General features: G+C 44.0%; 1 protein-coding gene across 4 annotated transcripts in view; it reads left to right on the top strand.

Annotated features, from left to right (window-relative positions):
* The window catches only part of LOC128700403 (minichromosome maintenance domain-containing protein 2-like), a 135,682-nt gene that overhangs the window by 17,246 nt on the left and 104,259 nt on the right, over nt 1–14,177 (top strand). For all 4 annotated transcript variants that reach the window (XR_011393984.1, XM_070099992.1, XM_070099991.1 and 1 more), the window contains one exon: nt 11,214–11,336. Coding sequence is in view for 3 of the 4 variants with exons in the window: in XM_070099992.1 (XP_069956093.1) it covers nt 11,214–11,336 (123 nt within the window). In the remaining variant the exon portion in view is untranslated. The remainder of the gene's footprint in view (nt 1–11,213; nt 11,337–14,177) is intronic.

Below are 14,177 nucleotides of genomic sequence, written 5' to 3'. Positions count from 1 at the left end.
TAGTTTTGATGTTACTTCTTTGTTTACGTAAGTTCCTGTTGATGATGTCGTGAGGACCTGTCTAGTTGGACCAGCGGACCTACTGCAGTGTTCCTCTTTTCTTATGAGTCCGGTATTGTCACGCATCAGGTGTTTCTTTGTTGTGGGAATTGACTGTGAGGTGTGGTCTTAGCCCTTTAATTGCTTTCCTTTGATGTATTAGTCACGAAAGCACTTAAAATTTCATTACTCTTTCACAGTGGTTGTTTTGCATATATATATATATATATATATATATATATATATATATATATATATATATATATATATATATATATATATATATATATATATGTGTGTGTGTGTGTGTGTGTGTGTATATATATTATAACGAGTTTGTTTGGTAGGTGCTGCAAACGGGTGGTTAATGATAAACTTCTTCGGAGGCTTCTTACTTTATTGTTAATGTCGTGGTGGGTACACAGGCTTGTGTTGTGCCCATGGCCCGGGAGGGCCATGCCCACGAGAGAGAGCTGGGAGTACTTGTGTCTTCCTGCTAGGCCGCTGTGTGAGTGAGGGTGAGGCAAGTCTGGGCATACTGAAGTGGCAAGGCCTATAGATGGCAGCACCTGAGTGGCGCGAAAATATGAACTTAGCTGGCAGACAGCAGGGGCTGTCTGCGCAGACAGTACAGGCTGTCTATATACGCTCGGCCACCTACCGTGCGATGTCCCGACGCGACAATACTGGTAGTAAAAGAAACTCGGTCTCTCTCTCGTAGGAACAGGGCACAGAACACAAAATAAAAACATATATATACATATGAACATGGAAAAAAAACTTCCTACAGGGAAGGAAGAAAAAAACATGTGGGGTGTGCTAAACATCGTGGTCATAGGCAGTGAGCGTCGAAGGGCAACACTGCAGGCCTTCCTGCGTCTGGACAGATACTGCAACACAGGAGACATCGCTGCACCTGAGCTGTGACGTAACAGGTTACGGTCTCCTCTGGAACGGTGAAGCAGACATCGTAGGAGTCGCTGCAGGTTTCACTCAACCTGGGGCACAACATGCTGGTGCCCTCGAGTGAGGCGTCGACAAACTCGGCAACTGGGCAGGACTTCTGGCAAGCGACTCAGGAGGACACTTCTCGACTGGTACTGTCGCTGGGCTGTCACTGCCGGCGAGCGTGGAGCGAGTTGTGGAGCGAGTCGTGGCAGAGACGACTGGGAGTCGTAACATCATACACCAGACTGCAGTGAGCGAGCTAGCAGTCAAAGTGACATCTTCTTTGTGCAGGCTGCTCACTGAAGCTTGTGACACAAGGCTGACACAGCGCCTGCCGACAGGCCTGCCTGCGGCTTGACGAGTATCATCTCTCGACATTTGGAGTTATAGCAGGGGTTAGTCTAAGCATCCCCAGACTTGTTTCTCTATATATAACTGCACTCTGACGGTCTGGAGGTGAAGTGAAACAAATCTCGATGGGAATCGTAGCAGGTACGATTCTGCAGAACAACACAAGTGACGAGCATAAAGGCTTTCTGTACAAGAGGGCTCATACGCTCAGGGCTGAGTAATCAGCTGTCAAACACACTGGTTACATGGGTGACTTAACACAGTGGTGCTAGTCAGGTCTGGCTCAGACCTCACTGGACACACGGAAACTTTACACACACACCGCGGTACAACATGTGAGAACACTGACTGAGAGGAATTAATTAACACACGACATATATTTTCTCTCAATCTTCTCGACAATACGGAAATAATTACTAGAAACACTCGATGTGACATCATGTGATGTCAGGCGTGATGACGTCAGCAGACATCTCGAGGTGACGTCAGCAGCACTGTGACGTCAGCAGACATCTCGAGGTGACGTCAGCAGCACTGTGACATCAGCAGACATCTCGAGGTGACGTCAGCAGACATCTCGAGGTGACGTCAGCAGACATCTCGAGGTGACGTCAGCAGACATCTCGAGGTGACGTCAGCAGACATCTCGAGGTGACGTCAGCAGACATCTCGAGGTGACGTCAGCAGACATCTTGAGGTGACGTCAGCAGACATCTCGAGGTGACGTCAGGCAGACATCATGACGTCATGAAGTCGGGCAGCATCGTGGGTGACGTCAATGTGATGCGGGCAGCAGACCACAGCATGTGGCCTGGGACATCTGGTAACTCACGTAGCTCGTAGGTCTACGTGACATCGGCCACACCCACGTGGTGTCGTGATCTACGTGGCATGCTGATCCATGTAGCTTCGAGTGGCCTCGGGCACTCGGATACACAGCTCTGGCAATGAATCACACGAAAAACAGCAGAAAACACAGCAGAGGGAGTGGGCAGTGGTGAGTGGTGTATGGTAGACGGGTGAGTGTATGGCGAGGGAGCATCTGGCGGTCTCTCCTCCCACCCACAAACACAGGGAAACACACTGGATGCAGGAATCACCACAAAACTCACGTCTGGCTTGCTGAAACGGCTGTGCTGAGCTGAACAACAACAACAGCAACATACAAGTGACGCTGAACACGTGACTTGAGAAACAGCGTGGAACACTGTAGCGTGGGGTCACTGTGACGCCACTTACAATTCTCGGAGAATTTCGGCAAATTCGGGCACTCGGATACACAGCTCTGGCAATGAATCACACGAAAAACAGCAGAAAACACAGCAGAGGGAGTGGGCAGTGGTGAGTGGTGTATGGTAGACGGGTGAGCGAGGAGCATGGGTGAGTGTATGGCGAGGGAGCATCTGGCCATTCCTCCTCCTCCTCCACCCACAAACACGTGGAGAAGCTCACACTGGACGCAGAAATCACCACAAAACTCACCTCTGGCTTGCTGAAACAAATGTGCTGAGCTGAACAACAACAGCAACATACAAGTGACGCTGAACACGTGACTTGAGAAACAGCGTGGGACACTGTAGCGTGGAGTCACTGTAGTGTGGGGTCACTGTGACATGGGGTCACTGTGACGCCACTTACAATTCTCGGAGAATTTCGGCAAATTTCGGCCTGAATCCTGCTTGTACCTGTGTCTGGATGCTCAAACGTGCAGACACGACATCAGGATAACTTGTTGAGAGACGGATGCTTCTTGTGTAGGGTGATGAAGTGAAGATGACTTCATACCTCTCCTTCCTCTCTCAGGGTAAACACAACGCTGCGATCACCGCTGGTACCAATATAACGAACTTGTTTGGTTAGCTGTAGCGGGTGGTTAAATGATACGTCTTCGGAGGCTTCTTACTGTATTGTTAATGTCGTGGTGGGTACACAGGCTTGTGTTGTGCCCATGGCCCGGGAGGGCCATGCCCACGAGAGAGAGCTGGGAGTACTTGTGTCTTCCTGCTAGGCCGCTGTGTGAGTGAGGGTGAGGCAAGTCTGGGCATACTGAAGTGGCAAGGCCTATAGATGGCAGCCGAGAAAAACTAATTTTGGGTGTGATTTACAGGGCCCCAAATCTTGATAGGGAGTGCAGTAAACTTCTATGGGACGAAATTCGTAAGGCATCTACATACGAAAATGTTGTGCTAATGGGAGATTTCAACTATAGACAGATTGACTGGAGCAATTTGACAGGAAATTTAGAGTCAGGTGACTTTCTTGATACGATCCAGGATTGTTTTTTAAAACAGTTTGTGACAGAGCCAACTAGGGGAAATAACCTCCTTGACTTGGTTCTTGCCAGTAGGGAAACACTAATTAATAATCTTGAGGTTAATGATGAGCTTGGGGAAAGTGATCACAAATCACTCAGTTTTAATATATCATGGAATTCCCCTAATAATGGCAATCAAGTCTCCGTCCCTGACTTTCGCTTGGCTGATTTCATAGGACTGAAAAATTACTTAGGTGGGCTGAACTGGAATGACCTGACTAAGGGTCAGGTAGGTGGTGATGGTTGCCGATATGATGCTTTCCAGGGCATAGTTCTAGCTGCTCAGTCAAATTATGTTCCAAATAGGGAAATCAGATCAAACAAAAATGATCCTAAATGGATGAACAATAGATTAAAATATCTGATTGGTCAAAAGAGAGGCATATATAGGCAAATCAAAAGAGGAGAGGGGCAATTAAGAAATCGATATATTCAGTTAAAGAGAGAAATAAAAAAGGGAATTAGAAAAGCAAAAAGAGATTATGAGGTTAAAGTTGCAAGAGAATCGAAGACTAACCCAAAAGGATTCTTTCAGGTATACAGAAGTAAGATCAGGGACAAGATAGGCCCACTCAAAAGTTCCTCGGGTCAGCTCACTGACAGTGATAAGGAAATGTGTAGAATTTTTAACACATACTTCCTCTCAGTTTTTACACAGGAGGATACCAGCGATATTCCAGTAATGATAAATTATGTAGAACAGGACGATAATAAACTGTGCACGATTAGGGTCACAAGTGACATGGTCCTTAGGCAAATAGATAAATTAAAACCTAACAAATCCCCAGGCCCTGATGAACTGTATGCAAGGGTTCTAAAGGAATGTAAAGAGGAGCTTAGCACACCTTTGGCTAATCTTTTCAACATATCACTACAAACTGGCATGGTGCCAGATAAGTGGAAAATGGCAAATGTGATACCTATTTTCAAAACAGGTGACAGGTCCTTAGCTTCGAACTATAGACCAATAAGCCTAACCTCCATAGTGGGAAAATTTATGGAATCAATAATTGCCGAGGCAGTTCGTAGCCACCTTGAAAAGATTCATCCAACTAGGTATATTTCTACACCATAGGAAAGTTAGCACAGGCACCTCTGTGACCACAAATGCAAGTTTTTACAGACGAATCTCCAGCTAGCGTGGCCGTGACGAACTCTAGCTCAAGTCCCTTCACTGCCGTCAACATGACTTAAGAAATCGTAATGACACGATTGCAAATAAACCATACCCCCGGCCGGGGGTATGGTTTATTTGCAATCGTGTCATTACGATTTCTTAAGTCATGTTGACGGCAGTGAAGGGACTTGAGCTAGAGTTCGTCACGGCCACGCTAGCTGGAGATTCGTCTGTAAAAAACTTGCATTTGTGGTCACAGAGGTGCCTGTGCTAACCTTGAAAAGCATAAATTAATCAACGAATCTCAGCATGGTTTTACAAAGGGGCGTTCCTGCCTTACGAATTTATTAACTTTTTTCACTAAGGTATTTGAGGAGGTAGATCATGGTAATGAATATGATATTGTGTATATGGACTTCAGTAAGGCTTTTGACAGGGTCCCACATCAGAGACTATTGAGGAAAATTAAAGCACATGGAATAGGAGGAGAAATTTTTTCCTGGATAGAGGCATGGTTGACAAATAGGCAGCAGAGAGTTTGCATAAATGGGGAGAAATCAGAGTGGGGAAGCGTCACGAGCGGTGTTCCACAGGGGTCAGTGTTGGGCCCCCTGCTGTTCACAATCTACATAAACGACATAGATGAGGGCATAAAGAGCGACATCGGCAAGTTTGCCGATGACACCAAAATAGGCCGTCGAATCCATTCTGACGAGGACATTCGAGCACTCCAGGAAGATTTGAATAGACTGATGCAGTGGTCGGAGAAGTGGCAGATGCAGTTAAATATAGACAAATGCAAAGTTCTAAATGTTGGACAGGACAATAACCATGCCACATATAAACTAAATAATGTAGATCTTAATATTACGGATTGCGAAAAAGATTTAGGAGTTCTGGTTAGCAGTAATCTGAAACCAAGACATAGAATCCTTGGCTTCATATCAAGAAGCATAAATAATAGGAGGCCTCAGGTTGTTCTTCAACTCTATACATCCTTGGTTAGGCCTCATTTAGATTATGCTGCACAGTTTTGGTCACCGTATTACAGAATGGATATAAATTCTCTGGAAAATGTACAAAGGAGGATGACAAAGTTGATCCCATGTATCAGAAACCTTCCCTATGAGGATAGACTGAGGGCCCTGAATCTGCACTCTCTAGAAAGACGTAGAATTAGGGGGGATATGATTGAGGTGTATAAATGGAAGACAGGAATAAATAAAGGGGATGTAAATAGTGTGCTGAAAATATCTAGCCTAGACAGGACTCGCAGCAATGGTTTTAAGTTGGAAAAATTCAGATTCAGGAAGGATATAGGAAAGTACTGGTTTGGTAATAGAGTTGTGGATGAGTGGAACAAACTCCCGAGTACAGTTATAGAGGCCAGAACGTTGTGTAGCTTTAAAAATAGGTTGGATAAATACATGAGTGGATGTGGGTGGGTGTGAGTTGGACCTCATAGCTTGTGCTACCAGGTCGGTTGCCGTGTTCCTCCCTTAAGTCAATGTGACCTGACCTGACTAGGTTGGGTGCATTGGCTTAAGCCGGTAGGAGACTTGGATCTGCCTCGCATGGGCCAGTAGGCCTTCTGCAGTGTTCCTTCGTTCTTATGTTCGTTCTTAAAACAGTCGACAAGGTACGATCCTGGAATTCGATTATTAAAATATATGACAAACCTAGCAATGTTGTGTAACTATGAAGAGCGAGCGTTGCGTACATCTTCAACAGTACCATGCTGATTATGAATGTTATTTTATGCTTTCTTGGTCTTTAGATCCTTAATGAAATCTTAAATTGCCATAATCCTTGCGGTTAATTGTGTTTTTCACAACAAGAAAGGCATAGGAAAGTTCTTGAAAGGGACATTTTAGATAATACTGAAAGACTTTCTTTGCTCCTCTTCACATGCTGTATAGTCCTTGTGGCTTAGCGCTTCTTTTTGATTATAATAATAATAATAATGCTCTTCTTCACCAGCAAGTCTTCCTGCTGTTCCTCACTGGCTGCTCTTAGTCTGTTTTAGGCCCTGTCTTGTAGACACATTTCCATTCACTCATCAAGTACTGTTGGCGTTGTATAGGATAACAGCACATTTGTTCTGACACGCATAGCACGCATAATTAAGAATCCCTTAAGGAGTACCTTTAAGAGGTCTGATTTTTTTCTTCCTCCAACTTTTCGATTTTATTTCGCTTACAACTCTAGAACGTCTCATCCAATCGTATTCAAATTTTCAACTCTTGTGTACATTAATGAGGACCAGATTCGTGGAATAATTGACATATTTATGTGACCTATGACCAAAGTTGTTGAACCTATTCTCAACGTCCTGGAATGGCTTGGATAAGTTATAAAATCCTTAGTAGGGTAACTTCAAACATTCAAGAAATGTTCCTCCTAACTGGACAACGAAGGAAGTGAAATTCAAGTGTGTATTTACAGATTTAGCTGTTTTGTAGATAAATTAGGATGCATTTTTTTTATTCCCCTTCACATGACGTTAAAAAAAATTCAGTTTACTTCTAAACGGCTTCAGTATTTATGGCTGAAGTATTTTACGGCCAGGATAGTACCGATTAAATTTTGTTTCAGTGTAGTCAGATTTGTTATGTAATAAAATAGTTAAAAACTTGGATACATTCGAATTCGTGCCACAACTGCAGAACAACTCATCTGATAGGCTTTTAAGGGGTGCGTAAGTTTTCCTGTCTCCTAATAACATGTTCAATTTTTCCCTATAATCTACCTCTTCCATAATTACTACAGCATTTGCTTTGTCAGTATGGGTTTAGAGCAGGTCGCTCCTGCCTCTCACAACTATTCGACCACTATGACATTGTCTTGGATACACTGGAGGACAAACAAAATGTAGATGCAGTCTACACAGATTTTGCAAAAGCCCACAACAAATGCGGCGACCACGGTGTTACAGTTTAACATCTTTATGATGCACATCATACCCATCCTGTGGCCGGTAGTCCATAGATTACAGAAGTACATAATGGGTTCAGGTGTGGAGAAAAATTCTCCACAAAGGGGGATATCAGCCCCTTTCAGCCTCCCGAGGGACTCAACCCTCTCAGAGAGAGCAAATGGCGTCTTGCTTCCAATCAACAATTTAATTGGAAGCAGATGCAGTACCAGCATGTACCAGATCAATTTCGACATCAAACTTGGACTCAGCATGCTGTTTATATTACATAAGAACATCTAAATTTATATCTGTAACAGACCCAACATATATTTTTTTGTTGTGCAGTGTAGTGTAACCAAAATTTACACTCTAGATTACTATCTCCACACTTAACATGTTATATTGAACTTATTGTTCGATATAACGTGTTTATTTTTTAATTTTAAGTTCTATAAAAAATGGTTGTAACTATTACCTGGAGTTTACCTGGAGAGAGTTCCGGGGGTCAACGCCCCCGCGGCCCGGTCTGTGACCAGGCCTCCTGGTGGATCAGAGCCTGATCAACCAGGCTGTTGCTGCTGGCTGCACGCAAACCAACGTACGAGCCACAGCCGGGCTGATCAGGAACTGACTTTAGGTGCTTGTCCAGTGCCAGCTTGAAGACTGCCAGGGGTCTGTTGGTAATCCCCCTTATGTGTGCTGGGAGGCAGTTGAACAGTCTCGGGCCCCTGACACTTATTGTATGGTCTCTTAACGTGCTAGTGACACCCCTGCTTTTCATTGGGGGGATGGTGCATCGTCTGCCAAGTCTTTTGCTTTCGTAGTGAGTGATTTTCGTGTGCAAGTTCGGTACTAGTCCCTCTAGGATTTTCCAGGTGTATATAATCATGTATCTCTCCCTCCTGCGTTCCAGGGAATACAGGTTTAGGAACCTCAAGCGCTCCCAGTAATTGAGGTGTTTTATCTCCGTTATGCGCGCCGTGAAAGTTCTCTGTACATTTTCTAGGTCGGCAATTTCACCTGCCTTGAAAGGTGCTGTTAGTGTGCAGCAATATTCCAGCCTAGATAGAACAAGTGACCTGAAGAGTGTCATCATGGGCTTGGCCTCCCTAGTTTTGAAGGTTCTCATTATCCATCCTGTCATTTTTCTAGCAGATGCGATTGATACAATGTTATGGTCCTTGAAGGTGAGATCCTCCGACATGATCACTCCCAGGTCTTTGACCTTGGTGTTTCGCTCTATTTTGTGGCCAGAATTTGTTTTGTACTCTGATGAAGATTTAATTTCCTCATGTTTACCATATCTGAGTAATTGAAATTTCTCATCGTTGAACTTCATATTGTTTTCTGCAGCCCACTGAAAGATTTGGTTGATGTCCGCCTGGAGCCTTGCAGTGTCTGCAATGGAAGACACTGTCATGCAGATTCGGGTGTCATCTGCAAAGGAAGACACGGTGCTGTGGCTGATATCCTTGTCTATGTCGGATATGAGGATGAGGAACAAGATGGGAGCGAGTACTGTGCCTTGTGGAACAGAGCTTTTCACCGTAGCTGCCTCGGACTTTACTCTGTTGACGACTACTCTCTGTGTTCTGTTAGTGAAGAAATTATAGATCCATCGACCGACTTTTCCTGTTATTCCTTTAGCACGCATTTTGTGCGCTATTACGCCATGATCACACTTGTCGAAGGCTTTTGCAAAGTCTGTATATATTACATCTGCATTCTTTTTGTCTTTTAGTGCATTTAGGACCTTGTCGTAGTGATCCAATAGTTGAGACAGACAGGAGCGACCTGTTCTAAACCCATGTTGCCCTGGGTTGTGTAACTGATGGGTTTCTAGATGGGTGGTGATCTTGCTTCTTAGGACCCTTTCAAAGATTTTTATGATGTGGGATGTTAGTGCTATTGGTCTGTAGTTCTTTGTTGTTGCTTTACTGCCCCCTTTGTGGAGTGGGGCTATGTCTGTTGTTTTTAGTAACTGTGGGACGACCCCCGTGTCCATGCTCCCTCTCCACAGGATGGAAAAGGCTCGTGATAGGGGCTTCTTGCAGTTCTTGATGAACACAGAGTTCCATGAGTCTGGCCCTGGGGCAGAGTGCATGGGCATGTCATTTATCGCCTGTTCGAAGTCATTTGGCGTCAGGATAACATCGGATAGGCTTGTGTTATTCAAATTTTGTGGCTCTCTCATAAAAAATTCATTTTGATCTTCGACTCTCAGTCTGGTTAGCGGCTTGCTAAAAACTGAGTCATATTGGGACTTGAGTAGCTCACTCATTTCCTTGCTGTCATCTGTGTAGGACCCATCTTGTTTAAGTAGGGGCCCAATACTGGACGTTGTTCTCGATTTTGATTTGGCATAGGAGAAGAAATACTTTGGGTTTCTTTCGATTTCATTTATGGCTTTTAGTTCTTCCCGCGATTCCTGACTCCTAAAGGATTCTTTTAGCTTAAGTTCGATGCTTGCTATTTCTCTGACCAGTGTCTCCCTGCGCATTTCAGATATATTGACCTCTTTTAGCCGCTCTGTTATTCTTTTCTGTCGCCTGTAAAGGGAGCGCCTGTCTCTTTCTATTTTACATCTACTCCTCCTTTTTCTTAGAGGAATAAGCCTTGTGCATACATCGAGTGCCACCAAGTTAATCTGTTCTAGGCATAAGTTGGGGTCTGTGTTGCTTAGTGTATCTTCCCAGCTTATATCGGTTAGGACTTGGTTTACTTGGTCCCACTCTATGTTTTTGTTATTGAAGTTGAATTTGGTGAATGCTCCCTCGTGACTAGTCTCATTATGTCGGTCTGGGGCTCCACGCATACATGTCTGAACCTCAATTATGTTGTGATCTGAGTATATTGTTTTTGATATGGTGACATTTCTTATCAGATCATCATTGTTAGTGAAGATGAGGTCTAGTGTATTCTCCAGTCTAGTAGGCTCTATTATTTGCTGGTTTAAATTGAATTTTGTGCAGAGATTTAAAAGCTCGTGTGAGTGTGAGTTTTCATCAGAGCTGCCTCCTGGTGTTATTACTGCAACAATATTATTTGCTATATTCCTCCATTTTAGGTGCCTTAAGTTGAAATCCCCCAGGAGCAAGATGTTGGGTGCAGGAGCTGGAAGATTTTCCAGACAGTGGTCAATTTTTAACATCTGTTCCTGGAATTGCTGGGATGTTGCATCCGGAGGCTTGTAGACTACCACAATGACTAGGTTTTGGTTCTCGACCTTTACTGCTAAAACTTCCACTATGACCATAATTTTTAAAGTGGTGGACCGGTGAGGTCCACAACGGCAGGTGATCATAAGTCCCGCGTCAGGAAACGCTTCTCTTGTTTCCAGACGAACCTCACCTAGCCTAACCTAATTTTAAGTTTTAATAATGAGGTATAGTAATGGAGTCGCAGTACTCTCCAAAATCAGTGGTTTCTTAATTAGCTTGTACTCCATTCCATTTATTATTTGTAACCTTTGTATTTGTTTTAATAAACTTCATTTTCATTTTCATTGCCATTTTCATGTGTGTCAGTGTGTGGGCACGGTACATGTGTAGCAGTGGAGGGTGTGTGGGCACGGCCAGGGACTTACACGTGAGGGTGTTCGCTGTGGGGCGACCAGAAGCTGACACCATCCATCAGCATCCTGTCTGCAGGTCAGCTTCCACCTCCACTCTCAATATTATTCTGTTTTGATTTTAAAGTTGTTTTATTAGGTCTTTTTCAGGAAGATTTTATATAGAGTATGTATGATATTTTTTTTCCTTATTAATTATATAAACACAACATTTTGTACAATTCTAGATATAAAAGAGGTTCAACATAATTATGGCATTTACACTTTATATATAGTTAAAAGATTTACATAAAGACTTCTAGCGTCATGTGAATGAAAATAAAAATCTTATCAGATCTACAACCCTTTATAATAAAAATAAAAGGTCAAGAGAGGCCTGAGCTTGCTACCATCTGCAGCTCACAAGACTGCCATCCCCACGAGCCCCTTTGAGGCGGGGTAGATGGCAGACCAGAGGCCTAGCTTCTCCCTACGAGCCCCGTGAGGGCGGGGAATGTGACTAGGCCTGGGGACACTTGGTCCCAAAGATGAGGAGGTACTTGTACCTCCTCCCATGGGAGACTTAAGTCTCTAGACACTCCCCAGATAGGGAGCCAAGGCCGGGTCACCACTACTTGGAAAAGACCCGGGCTGGGAGAATACCGTCGAAAAAAAAAAAAATAATAACAACGAACATCGAATTTCAGTGTAAACAGATTGTCTGACATGAACAATTACACCACATAGAGAAAAGCCCTTCTTCTATATATATTTTTTTTTTACGACGAGCCTTATCAAGTAAATGGAAGGAATACCATAAGAATGATGATGATGATGTGTGTATGTGTACTCACCTATTTGTACTTGCCTAATTGTGGTTGCAGGGGTCGAGACTCGGCTCCTAGTCCCGCCTCTTCGCTGACCGCTACTGGATCCTCCCTCTCCCTGCTCCATGAGCTTTATTATACCTTGTCTTATAACTATGTATGGTTCCTGCCTCCACTGGAGACCTGGAGTTTACCTGGAGAGAGTTCCGGGGGTCAACGCCCCCGCGGCCCGGTCTGTGACAAGGCCTCCTGGTGGATCAGAGCCTGATCAACCAGGCTGTTACTGCTGGCTGCACGCAAACCAACGTACGAGCCACAGCCCGGCTGGTCAGGAACCGACTTTAGGTGCTTGGCCAGAGCCAGCTTGAAGACTGCCAGGGGTCTGTTGGTAATCCCCCTTATGTATGCTGGGAGGCAGTTGAACAGTCTCGGGCCCCTGACACTTACTGTATGGTCTCTTAACGTGCTAGTGACACCCCTGCTTTTCATTGGGGGGATGTTGCATCGTCTGCCAAGTCTTTTGCTTTTGCTGGACTATTCCACTTCTTAGCAACTCTGTGGCTGAAGAAATGCTTCCTAACATCCCTCTGGCTCATCTGAGTCTTCATCTTCCAATTGTGTGTGTGTGTGTGTGTGTGTGTGTGTGTGTGTGTGTGTGTGTGTGTGTGTGTGTGTGTGTGTGTGTGTGTGTGTGTGTGTGTGTGTAACCTAATTAATGCCTGCATAAATAACTCGTTACGATTGTGACCGGATATAAACATGTAAATAGTTCATTATTTCTTTATACCTGGAGAGGGTTTCGGAGATCAACGCCCCCGTGGCCCGGTATGTGACAAGGTCTCCTGGTGAATCAGGGCTTGATCAACCAGGCTGTTACTGCTGGCCTCATGCAAGCCGACGTACGAATCACAGCCCGGATGGTCTGGTACTGACTTTAGGTGTCTGTCCAGCGACTTCTTGAAGACAGCCAGGGGTCTATAACTGTAACCTGTTCAGCTGTCAAAACTTTGTTGTCCAGTCCCTGGTCCCATTATGTACCTCTGTAATCTTTTTGACTATCTCCCACAGGATGGGTATGTGGTGTGTAATAAAGATGTTTAACTGTAACACCATGGTCGTCGCACTTGTCTCAGGCTTTCGCAAATTCTGTGTATACTACATCTACATTTTGTTTGTCCTCCAGTGTATCCAAGACAATGTCATAGTGGTCAAATAGTTGTGAGAGGCAGGAGCGACCTGCTCTGAACCCATACTGCCTGGGTTGTGCAATTGTTGGGTGCAGGGGATTGGCGATCTTGCTTCTTAGAAACCTTGCAAGGATTTTTATGATGTGGGACGTTAGCGCTTTCAGTTTACAGACGCCCATGGCCATCTTTCCCTTCCTTGGGCTGTGAAATCGTATACCTAGCAGAATTTAGGTGCAAATGTACCAACTTATTGCACTGGAATCCATAACTAATATCATTATAAATGCAGAACATTACTTAACGTAGCATTACTATCATTATGTAGTTGAAATAAAGGATTATAAGTTATCACACGTAATAACTCCTAACTTGTTTGCACTTCAAACCATCATGACAAGAGGCTGTCATCTTGAACTTTGTGTGAGACAGGTGTATCCCGTAGTCTGTCCTCATAAGGATAGGAAGGTTCCTCTCATTCCCTTTTCCCTTCCCTTCAGTCATATGGAGGTAAGTTCCTACTCACTTCTCACCTCCTCTTATGACGTCTTTGGATTTCTCCACGTTCTTTCAGCTGATCTATAACTTAATAATATAGTGATTCTCTATTTTTAAAAGCAGTGTGAAAACTAGTTATGTTAGCTAAGTTTAATATGTTTATTACACACCACATACCCATCCTGTGGGCGATAGTCAAAAAGATTACAGAGGTACATAATGGGTCCAGGGACTGAGCCCTAAAGTTTTGATAGCTGAACAAGTTACAAAGGTAATGAACCATTCACACGTCCACACCTGATAATAAATGCAATGAGTCATTAATGCAAATATTAGCTTTATTTACAGAGAGCAAAATCAGGGTATTTTTCCAGAATGGATTGTAATATACCATTGTGGATAAAATACTATGACATATCCTGAAGATTTCTG

This window comes from Cherax quadricarinatus, chromosome 71, assembly GCF_038502225.1.
Source record: "Cherax quadricarinatus isolate ZL_2023a chromosome 71, ASM3850222v1, whole genome shotgun sequence".
In the NCBI taxonomy this organism is placed as follows: Eukaryota; Metazoa; Arthropoda; class Malacostraca; order Decapoda; family Parastacidae; genus Cherax; species Cherax quadricarinatus.
The sequence above is the reverse complement of the archived record's forward strand: the minus strand, read 5'-3'. Positions and strand labels throughout refer to the sequence as shown.